The sequence below is a fragment of the Barbus barbus genome (assembly GCF_936440315.1).
Source record: "Barbus barbus genome assembly, chromosome: 33".
NCBI lineage: Eukaryota > Metazoa > Chordata > Actinopteri > Cypriniformes > Cyprinidae > Barbus > Barbus barbus.
The window spans coordinates 19,761,723-19,774,012 of NC_136761.1; the positions used below are offsets into that span (position 1 = coordinate 19,761,723).

The 12,290-nt window shown below is 37.3% G+C and overlaps 1 protein-coding gene across 1 annotated transcript in view; it reads right to left on the minus strand.

The window, feature by feature from the left end:
• The window catches only part of LOC306853326 (teneurin-3-like), a gene marked incomplete at both ends in the record, with an annotated part of 95,903 nt that overhangs the window by 32,713 nt on the left and 50,900 nt on the right, over window positions 1-12,290 (minus strand). The window contains 6 exons of the mRNA XM_079390641.1: window positions 1,755-1,949; window positions 4,495-4,596; window positions 5,314-5,521; window positions 6,345-6,559; window positions 8,820-8,939; window positions 10,064-10,302. Coding sequence (XP_079246767.1) covers window positions 1,755-1,949; window positions 4,495-4,596; window positions 5,314-5,521; window positions 6,345-6,559; window positions 8,820-8,939; window positions 10,064-10,302 — 1,079 coding nt within the window. The remainder of the gene's footprint in view (window positions 1-1,754; window positions 1,950-4,494; window positions 4,597-5,313; window positions 5,522-6,344; window positions 6,560-8,819; window positions 8,940-10,063; window positions 10,303-12,290) is intronic.

Genomic DNA, 12,290 nt, shown 5'->3' on the forward strand with positions numbered 1-12,290 from the left:
TTTATTTGATTAGAAATACATTAAAACAGTAATATTGTGAAATGCTATTACAATTTAAAATAACTTTTCAATTTGCATATATTTTCAAATGTAATTTATTCCTGTGATGGCGAAGCTGAATTTTCATCAACCAGTACTCCGGTCTTCAATGTCACGTGATCCTTAGGAAATCACTCTAATATGGTGATTTGTTGCTTAAGAAACATTTATTATTATCAATGTTGAAAGCAGTTGTGCTGCTTAGTATTTTTGTGGAAACCGTGATACATTCTTTCAGGATTTGATCATATTAACTCATCCTTGCTAAATAAAATTATTCATTTCTTTAAAAAAAAAAAAAAAAAAAAAAAAGGAAACTAACTGATCACAAACTTTGGATTGAAATAAAGTTGTAAATTGGCTTTAGCTTTGGTGTTCAAACACTTTTCAGGCCACTGTGTCATCAATTCATATGCCTTTACAGTTTCTTTTTTTTCTCAAACAATCCTTCTGATAATGATATCACACCTTAACATTTTTTAAAAGAAAAGTCTATTTCTTTGAGAGTTACAAGACTGTACTTCAGAACATCCTACTGTATAAAGATTCAATGATGCTTAGATATGCTATTTCAGCTTCCTGCGGCTATTCAAGAAATCACTCTTGAATTTGAGGTATTACCATCATGGAATATAGAAACATCATGAAGGAACAATGTCTGCACCATGGGATATGTCTGATCTAGTAAAATGTCTTTTGCATTCATGCTATACAGTTCTATGATCATGCAGCGCAATCTCTGAACAAAATGATGCACATAAGAAAGCAAATACCATGACAAATCCATCATCATGTTTTACAGCAACAGACAATGTGGGTTTAATGTATAATTTGGCTTTCCCAAAACGTAAACCCATGCAGGTATCAGAAACAAGTTTAAAGATGACTTCTCTGATCCTATGAGTTGTTTTTTTTTTCCTCAAGGCTCTGTGGACTGGCCATAAATTACTGCAGAAGGAAGCATGATGTACAGTTCTTGTTGAGACTGGGACAGAGGTACTAATTTAATTCTGTGCTACTTCTTGAGGTTGCAGTTTTGGGGAATTTGACAGCTATCTAGTCTGTGTGTCACTGAAGGTGTCAAATTGGAAACGCTGTTGCTAAAGTCTGAAAATTTATCATCATTTACTCAAAGCCATTTAAAATCTTTTTAAATACAAAACAAGATATTTTAAAGAATTTTTAGAACTCTGACAAAAGTCAACAGTATGTATTTGCATTTGCTGTTTAAACAATCTATTGTTAGCAAGTCTCTCTTTTCGGGCATCTCACTAGATCTTTCCCTTTGTTCTCGACCTCAAGGTGAGATACTCATTCAATTCAATGACAATTATAACATTGTTCAAGTGACCCAAACATAGACATCTAAACAGTTCATTCCCAAGCCTATTGAATGTGGATCAATAGACTCAATTGGTTTTACCCAGAGAGAACAGGAGGGAAAAAAATCAAAAGACAGAAAATATTTTGTGTGCATGTAAGGGGTATTTTCTTGGCTGTCTGCCTTATCTCAATCCCATATGTGGAATCCATTTTAGTCAGTGGATGCTGCTAAATGGTGTGGCTAATTTATCACAACAAAAACCAGTCTTTAAGTCAGTACACTCATCCATGTAATTAGCTGCTCGGTGGTGTTGAAAAAGTGCTCTCCTCCACTACAATGAGCTACATGTGTTGTGTTTTCTTTGCATAGCTGCTGAAATCTGTCCGGTTACCTTGGTCACAGTTGTCACCTTTATAGCCAGGGTTACATATGCAGGAGCCTGTAATACACAGGCCACGACCCCCACACTGGGCGTCCACACACTGACCACTGGGCACGTCGCATTCAATCCCTTTCCATCCGCTGTAGCACTGACAGCTCCCTCCGTTGTACTGGCCATTGCCGCTGCACAGCACAGGACACGCCGCTAAAAGAAAGAAAGAAATGAAAGCTAGAAGGATAAAGGAGGACCACAGATGGGAGAATCTCACAAAACATGTGCAGGATGTTATCATTAGATTGTCATGATTCCAATACAGCGTAACACTTTAGATTACAACCCGCAACGTACTGCGTAAGTAAACAGAATTTACAGTGTAACTTTTTTGTAATTATAGTGTACCTATTCAGTACCTCCGTATAAGTATAAGGGAATCCAAACACTCGGTTGAGACTGTTGCAAGCTGATTTGACCCAATTTGGGTTGATATCGGTAGTAAAAGTAACCCGACGGTCCTGCGTTAGGAACAGTGTTGCCAAGTCTGCGGTTTTCCCGGGGATTTTTTTTACTGGGGAACCCCCTCGAAACGCGAATGGGCTGGTTTTGAGTAGCAATTGGGTGGGTTTTGTTGTGAAAACCTGGCAACCCAGGTTAGGAATGTGGAGGTTCAAATGCAAACGGTTCTGTGTCGACGAAATCCTTGTCTGCAGTGCTGAAGATGGAAACGTGTGGAAAATAGGGAAAAAAATAATCAAAGCGCAGACGAGGGACAACTTTGAAACTGTGCTCATTTAAAACTGGACCAGTGAATGTGCTGATCGGGAACTGGAAACTTGAATGGTGCTTGAGAGGAGTCTATCCGTGTTTGCGGTGCTCATGACAGGAATATGTGTCGAAATTACAAGAAAACTAATTGAAGCGAAGAGGAGAGATATTTTTGAAACTGACTGGAATGTGTTCTTTTAAAACTGGAGAGTTTTGTCCGAGTATGTTCTCACAACATTGAGCAGTAAAGCCGGGAGCTGAAGTACGTCAAAATGGTGCTTGAGGACGTGGATCACAACGGTAAAATCAAAGACGGTAAAATCCTGTCAGTTCGCTATAATACATAGTTTAATATTGACTTTCAGTGTGTATTACTGTGTGTTATTCACGTGATGGTTTGGCCACAATATGGTTTAGCTTCGTCAGTGGGTTAAAAACATGAACAAATTCAACACAATCTTGTTCTTAAACAAACTTTTCAAAAGAATTTGGTTTAACTGTATAAGCTGTATAAGTATGGAGTTGCTTTTCTTTTTCTGAACTGGTGTAATATATTTTTCTTTTATTATCTGTTGCCTGTGTTGTTACTGTTGTCATGTGTGTGTTTTAATTTAAAAACCCAAATTTCAAATAATATTTGAATTAAATAAAACTGTCACCATGTTTTGTTGATATATTACCTGATATATAATGTATGACCTACTGTAAAAACAATCATTTTAGAGCAATTTGTTGTAGCTACTTACCCTGTAACTACATGGAATAAGAGAGGAACAAGTACTACTTTAATTTACAGCCCGCAACTGCTGTATTTACCCTGTAACTACATGGAATAAGAGAGGAACAAGTTGGGCTTAAACACAGAACAAGTGTATGTTTGCACAATAATTACAGAGAAAAATATTGCACTAGTTTTAATTTAATTGTTTGATGGCCAAACTAAATCTAATTTTTTTGCTATAAAACATCACAGTATACATCCACTGAAATACAAATGTATGTTGTATCATGCATTTTTTTCTGCGAACAGCTAGAAAGAGGCAAGTTTGTTTTAAGCTGCATTGAACCTTGATGGTATCATGCAAAGTTATTTGATGATAGTGGTGTTGGGAAGTTGCTGGTGTGACTCAGCTGAGATCGACGAATAAGATTTCATAAGGTAAGCTGACTTGTGAATAAATAAATCATAGCAGAAACTCATTAACTCATTTCACTATTGTCCAGTTTTGTTGTTCAGTAATCATCATGTTTCCTTATGATAATAGAATGGTTAAAAATACCTAGGCCTATAATAAAATACCAGTATAAAATTATACAAAGAATATTGTCTCTCTAAATCACTCCTAAACATAAGATTATTGTTTAGGCCATACTAGGTACCCCTTAGTTTCAAAATACTTACAGTATAAATGATTTGTAATTTTACAGGTTGTTACCCCTTTATTCCCCAAAAGTTCCATATTATCCCCCTATACCTGCACTATAATTACAAAAACATAACTCTGCAACTTCAGTTTACTTATGCAGTTCTTTGCAGGTTGCATATCTGGTAGTTACCCCCTTATTACCCAAACGTAAAATAAAAAAAATGTTCCCTCATACCTACGTTCTTTATAGGTACACTATAATTACAGAAATGTACACTGTAAATTCAGTATACGTTTGCGGGTTGTAATCTAAAGCATTACCTAATACAGTACTATATGTCATCCTTTTCAAACAGTTATTTATAGTTTTCCAGACACAGGCCCACAAATTAAATACATGGTCCATATATATATATATATATATATGGACCATGTATTTAATTTGTGGGCCTGTGTCTGGAAAACTAGAAATAACTGTTTGAAAAGGATGATATATAGTACTGTATTAGGTAATGCATAAGTAAATATATATATATAGTGTGTGTGGACAGGTTCTTCACAGGTTTTTTGTGAGATTCATCCTGACAGCGAAAACTATATCATTAGAACACCACACACACCTCTCGAGCAATATGGCCCAAGGAATCCTGGGAAGCAATTACATGTGCCTGAGACACATTCTCCATTGCCATAGCAAGTGTGTGGGCATTCCATCACCGACTCTGCAAAAAGAAGGTCAGATAGTAAAATTAAATTTTTTGTGGCATATTAAGTGCATTTTTACACTGCTTCATATTTGTGGTCTAACAAGGCATAGTACAAAGTAAGAGAGTTAAAAACACTACTCGAGTGTGTTTACATAAAAAAATTATAAGGAGTCTCTATGAAAACTATGCCAAATACTGAATTCCCACTTAATAAATAAATGCATAAATAATCGAAAAGGCAAGTAGTTTCCTTTCCTTTTTTGCTGTAAATAAAAGAAGATCCTCCTCATGGCCGCATAAAAATCATATTTGAAGATAAAAACAAACAGCTCAGCAGTTCAAGGCTTAGAGATTTAGTATTTAGCCTCCATATTCCCTGGCCTGACAGAAGGAGATAGCAGCAGAATCAAACTTATTGATTAGCCAACTACTCAGGGCATGCTTCTGCACGCATCATTATCACTGCTGCACTATCTCAGGCACTTGGGTGCAAGACAGAAATATAAAAAGGCCATCTGAAGGCACCAATAAAAGCTTCTTACAACGGCCTAGTTGCTCTGTCAAGCGTCACATTACATAATGTTGGGTATGAAATTACATGTTCAGCTTTGATGCATAAATAAGCAGGAAACACAAAATAACCAGCCACTCTCTGTGGTGCATGAACAAAAACAAACGTGTATGCACTCAATCACATGAAGCTACATGGTTGTATTACATGTACTAGCTCACCTAGTACTATGGTGCTGTATGAGACAGGTTCTACGGTGCGGCCATCATTGTAAAAAGCCAGGTGCCACACACCGGTGTGCAGGTACTGGATGAAGCCTGCCTGCTGAACGCTGACCGGATTCTCCAGTCGGTTCCTGGGCTCTGGATCCAACTGAACACGCTCTCGTGAGATGAGCCTACTGCCATCTAGAAGCTCCACAAAGTCATACTGAAACACACACAATCACATTGACCACCATTACTCAGCTGTTGTCATATGTGTTACAACAAAATAAAAGGCAGATTTAATATCCAGACACCATGACATTTAGACTGCCATTACCCTGTCTGGTCCCAAAATATCATCCCAAGAAAAACTGATGTCTATTTTTCATTCATTTGGCATCACAGAGTGTTATTCACTAGAACTTCCACTACTTCTAGCAGAACATAATAATAGATAGATAGACCCACTAACTGAAGACTCTAAATGAAAGTTTCTCCAATTGATTTCCTACTGGTCAGCTACAAAAAGCAATAAGAAGACACATGGCAAATTGGAAGCAGCATTCAATAAGTTTGCTTTAGTTTATTGTGATGGCTTTGGGGACACATTGATTGAACATCTACAATAAGTTGGACAGTTTTCCTCAGCACTTACGAAAGATGCTGTTTTTATTGACAGCTGTGAGTGTTAAACACCCAGCCAATCACTGAGACAGAGATAAGATGTCTTTCTGTTGGAGCAGTTTGTTGTTTTGTTACGATTAAAGAAGGATTTGTTCTTTCTGGCGAATAACCTTGTACGTCTGATTCCTTCAACTCCTTGTTTTTTTATATTGAATAGCTTCTGTCAACAGGAGTATCAGATACTTGACAGACAACATTTTTATCTGTGGTTTAATGAATGCAAAATAACGAAGCCAATTCATTCATTTTGGAAGGTTAAAAAAGTCCATTGACCTTCTTTTTAAATAACTTAATGATTAACTAATTAGCCACTTATGACTTATTTGAGACAACTAAACTAGAAGACTTTGATATTGTATTACCTGGGTGTGTGAGGGTGGAAGTCCTCTCCTTCCATAGACTCCAATCAGGGCATTTTTCTGAATGGAAATATTAAACTTGAGAAAGTGGGGTTGTTCAATGAGAAGTCTGGACCTCCAGAAAACTCCTGGTGGAACGGCATGTGCTACCTGCTGACCCAACTCCACCTGCCCTGTGTCCAGCGTGGAGTTATACTGCAGCATCACTCCTACCCTTCCTGTGAGCCGACACATATTGAAACAACTTTATTTCATAACCGAATCCATAAGCCCAGAAAACTGTCACAGTTGTATTGTTATAATATTTGAAGTTTACTCACAATTCACATATAAGTCTTAAATGTACAGTTTGACATTAAATAATGTCCTTTATTGTTGGACACTCATGCTTACTTCATGTTCTTTTTATTATTTGTTTGCCCAAAGTTTATTCACAGTAGCAAACCCAGCCAAATACTAATTCCTATCAATTCAGTCAAGACAGCTTCATTTTTCGGGTTTGGTCTTGTTTCAAGCCTAAAATTTCAAAAGAAAATTTAAAATAATTTTTTATATTTCTCTTCAGTATGCTCAGAGATAAATGGTCTCTTCAATGATTTTCCTGATGAGAGCCTCTAAATGTCAAACATTACCTTAAAACTTGCAGTAGGCATTTGCCATGCTCTTTCATACTCTCCAAAGGCTATCATTCAGATGAAAGTTGACAGAGTTTATACAACACAGGCAAACATCTTTATATCTCACTTCAGAAAGAGGCAGTAAGTCAATTAAAAGAAGACAATATAGTATGGCATGTTTGCACTCCGAATGAGGAAATCGTCTTGTATTGACTTGCTTCAAACTGATGCTTTCTAAACATAGTAATTAGAACAAACCTAGCACTCTGTTGTGAAAAATACCATCACTATTGTTTCTCTGTAGTACTTTAGCAGCCTTTAAAGTCAACAAGAAATGACATTCAGGACCCTTGACTGGATTGCAGTGTTAATTTTGGCAGGCATTTTTGATTTAGTCTTAGTCTTTATCTTGAGACGAAAATGCTTAATAGTCTTATGTCACTTAATGCTCTTAGTCACATTTTAGTCATTTGAGTCTTTCATAGTTTTAGTCTAGTTTTAATCGACGAAAAGTCATTGCATTTTTGTCAACTTTTAGTCATTACTTTTAGTCAAACTGCAGTTTTCAAACATTTATTTTGGTAGTTATTTTATATGTAGTATTCAAACAAAAATAGTAATAAATTCTTCTCTCTTTAGACCAAATCAATTAAGCTTAGTTATGAGAAATTTGAATCAAGGATTGAATTTGGAAAAACTGGAATAAATTTTCATTTTTTGGTAGAGATATAAATTAAACAAATTATTCAGATACAGGAGGTTTACTTAACAAGTATACATTTATTTAACATCTTTTGTTGGTTAACATTTATGACAGATAATTAGGAATGCTGTCCATTTAAGACGGAAGGTATGCATGTAATAGCCTACTGACATACATTCAGTTTTAACCACCTGTTTAAGCTCACTTAAACCATAACGGACTGTATTTCCGTGAGATACTCTACATGAGAGACATTTGGACTGCTGTGTGTGTATTTGAGCACTGAGAACTGATCGCGCGCTGTATGAGAACTGAAGAAGTGGAGCGTGCGCGAGAGAGAGCACTTCTATCAGCGCGTTTCTGCCTATCGCACCTTCACTGACTTTAAGTTAATCGACAATGAATTGTGACTCCCGGGAAAAACGGGACGTCTGGTCACCCACTCCCTAACCCTTCGGGTGCTGAGGCCATTGTTTCAGATCGCTAGTTCACGTTTTGGTAGCCTATCCGTCCACTGCGGCTGCCATGCAAACGCCCCTTATTCAATGACAGAGACGCACATTTTGAAAGACAAGACATTTAACTTAGCCTATAGGATGTATTTTGAATGTCCGGTAGTCCTCAAATAACATTTTAGTCCCGTCTCGTCTTGTTAATGAAGACGCGCATAAATTTCATCATAGTTTTTATCATCAGATATTAGTTTTAGCTCGTCAACGTCTCGTCTTAGTCACAGAAAAAAGGTTCGTTGATGAATATTTTTCGTCGCCGTCTTCGTCGACGAAATTAACACTGCTGGATTGAGTAAAACGACTATTGCATACCAGAATAGACCAATGTGGTTACCTGTCCTTTATATATCACAATACGACTTTCTATCTCTCAATTGCAGCATTGTTTCTTTGTTCCTAGTGACTTTTATGTTACAAGGTGACTATGTCTCTAAATTACAACAATGTTTCTTGCAATCTTTTTGCAATTGGGCACTATACTGCACTAAGAACAAGAAAGAAACTGAAAAGGAAACACTGCTCTAAGAATGAATATGCAGCTTGAAAGAAATAACTGCAATCTATTTAAAATAGCGTATCTCATAGAGATATGAAAATGCAGTCCTCTGTGACTGAAAGGTCATTGATTTCGGCCTTGAAATGTTACCATCTGCAGAAATTGCAGTCACAGTGTTGGTCGGGAACGTCACTGGTTTGGCTCGTCCATTCTCAAAGGCGTGATTATCCACATCCTTCAGTTTCCAGTTCAGGCCAAGTACATGCATGGCTGCAAGAGAAGGCAATTAAGATCATGAAATGGAACAGCAAGCACATATCATGTCATGAGACATTCTCATTTGCAAAAGGATATAGTTTAAAAGCTGTTGAAAGCCACTCTGGAAGGTGATTTGCGGTCTCCTTTACGCATGTGTTGGACACAAGCGCAGTGCATATAAAAAGAAAACCTCTCTCTCATTAGACTCTCTAAATAATACACCAATGTCTTTTTATACTATTTGAAAACATGTTTGAATTATCACTGTATGGGGCCTTGACACAGACTGTTTTGAATATACTCCAGAGTAGTCTTTAGCTTGTCACTGAAAACATTTATTGCAGAGAAAATGCAATTATATTTCAGTGATTAAAAAGAAAAAAAGAGGGAAAATGCGAATATCAAAAGCCTGAAGATCAAAACATGTCTGCGTTATATAATACAGGAGTTTCTCCCATTCTCTCTTCCCCCTTGCTGTCTCTCCTCCTTCCCCCATTCTCTCTTCAAATCTCTTCTTCTCTCTTCTTCATGTGCTGCCGTTAAATCTTAGGCAAACACTTTCTAGTTGTTTTTTTAACCGTTCGATCTGTGTGAAAACAGCTTGGGAAAAGTCTCCTTCAAAGTTCACAGTGAGGGAGCTTGCTGAGGAGGCTGCGCTTCACACACCTCTCTTCCTCTCGGTTTGATCTTTGGATGGATTAATGTTTCTAACAGGCCTTCAGCAGGGGAGGAGGAGTCTCCAACTGCGGTAAATAACTCACAGTGGGGAAACAATGTCAAAAAATTTGAGAGAATAAAAAAAATGGAGGTTATAATGTTTTTGTGGGCTAACGGAGTGAATAGAGATTGCTGCAGACAATAAGGTCATGCAGCTTTTGCTTCGCTCCAGATATTAATCACTAAACTGATGTCTTTTTTTCCAGTATATCTGTGTGTTTGTGACTTCCTAGAGATAGGGCGACTATTTAGAGCAGAGCACCAGGTGTTTTGGCCACAGATGAAGGCAGAGGAAGGAATAACTCCACCTGATGAGCTATTTCACTCTCTCTTATGGGGGCAGGCTGGATAAAACAGCTCGCACCTGAGTACCTCATGGTCACTTAAGGGCACACAAACACACACACACAAACAGTTACCTATACAGTAGCAGAGCAGAACTGACAGCAGGGTGGCCACTCCTACAGCACTGAGAGCGGTGCATTTCCACGAACACCGTTTAGGCGACTTGTTAAATTTGAATGCACCTCTTGATAGCGTGTTGCGGGTTAAGGGACGAGCTGGTGGCGAGTAGACAGCCCCGGTCGCCATGGTATAACCGGGATTGGGAGTTGTGAAGAGAGACGTGGTGCCTGTTCCAGTCTTAAGCAGGAAGTGCCTAGGGAAAGGGAGATAATATATGAGATGATGAAATATAAAAACAATAACCTTGCTGAAAACTTTCAGAGCGAGCTGTGAACAAAACCTCAGGTAAAAAAAAAAAGAAAAGAAAGAAATGTAGCAATGTCTATGTTAAAATTATTAAAATTTCTGACCTATTGAGAATTTTAAAGTTAAACCTTTTTCATTGATGTATCACTATTTTAATCACCATGGAAACTGCAGTTATAGCTTTGCTATTTCTTTGTTGTAGATACAAGGTTTTGTATGTAACAAAAGCTGTAATTTAATAAGCTGCCATTAAAATCCTAATAGCTTCATTGATTTAGAGGGCTGTCATTTGGATCAGTGCCTGCACTTGTACGAAATGAATGTCTCTAACGATGGACTATGATGGAAAGAACCACACAAAGTCAAGTTAAAGTGAACTGCGGTTAACTGAACTCTAGATTTTATGATGACAAACATAACCCATAATGATGTGTATGCATCAGCATCTGATGGCAGTGTTTTCTATTCTGCTTTTCATCAGTGGCACTCCACCGCTGCCGAATCTTCAACGCCACAGCAAAATAAACTATTTTTTACCTGAGTTTTTAATGTTAAGTTTGCTGTCTGATTTAAATGTGATGAGAAAAACACAAACCACAAAATAATAACAAGAAAAGTTGAGCTCATAAAAACTTACAAAACTTAAGCCCGGCTCACACTGTGCGATTTTGGCCACGATTTGGTCGTCTGAGACAAATTTTGAAAATCCTAAAATCCTAAAAGATTCCTATAATCCTAGCTAAAATCGGTTGTCTAGATCGCTGGTTTGACATGTTCACCGACAGCCGATTAATGGCCGTTGCGATCAATTTTTTCCTCCGATTAAATTCTGGCAGTGTCAGAAGATTTCAGACACTTTCCTGCAGTGTGACATCTCCTACAACGACCGTCAAACCAAGAACCAATAGGAGCACTGAACTTGATGACGCAATTAGCGCGACAACTTCAAACTTCAACTTCGTTTATTTGTAAAAAAAAATATATGTACAAAGTAAAGTTTACTTAAAGTTTATTTATTAAGGGGCAGGATGTTTAAACTCGAATAACAAAATTACCTCAAGTTCGCTCTGTAGAACTGGAAGTCCATAAAGTCCTCTTTTGCCCAGCCATGACTTGCTCCACACATGTCGTCTTTTTCGTTTTTTTTTTTTTTTTAACATCAAGGCATGTAATTAATAAAACTAACGCTACACGTTGCTGTTGTTTGCTAGCTACCATTATAGCGAGAGAACGCGGGTCACGTATTGATGACGTAAAACTCCAGACAAGTCTTCTTGAGTACGTCCGTTTTTATCGCGTCTTGACTGTCGTACAGTGTGACATTAAGACAACTGAGATCCTACAGTCTGACATGGGGATCATGTCCGTACAGTGTGACAAGCAGCAATCGCAAAAGACTATTAAAAATTGCACAGTGTGAGCCCGGCTTTAGTTTGAATCAGTTTGATGGCTCCCACACTGAATGACTTTTGCTGACATCCTTCCTACAATAGTCACAACACTATTAAAACGGCAAGGCACTTTTTTTTTATTTTAATACTTTTAAAACAAAAAGCAGCACAAGTGTTTTTAGCACTGAAAATAATAAAAAAAATGTTTCTTGTGCACAAGATTATTAGAATGATTTTTTTTTTTTAAGAATCATGTGACAATGAAGACTGGAGTAATGGCTGCTGAAAATTAAAGATTTGCCATAACAGGAATACATAGATTACAAATTAAAATATATTAAGATAGAAAGCTGTTGCAAACTTTTACGTGTTTTCAGTGCATTTTTGATCATATAAACGCATCCTTGGTCCCCCATATAAACGCATCCTTAGGGTATTTTATTTCTTTTGCTGCCTATGATTCTGCTTCAAAACAGGACAGTTTGCTGATATTTTGATTTGTTCCCTTTTGTTGTTTATCTGATTCATTCATACTACACATATA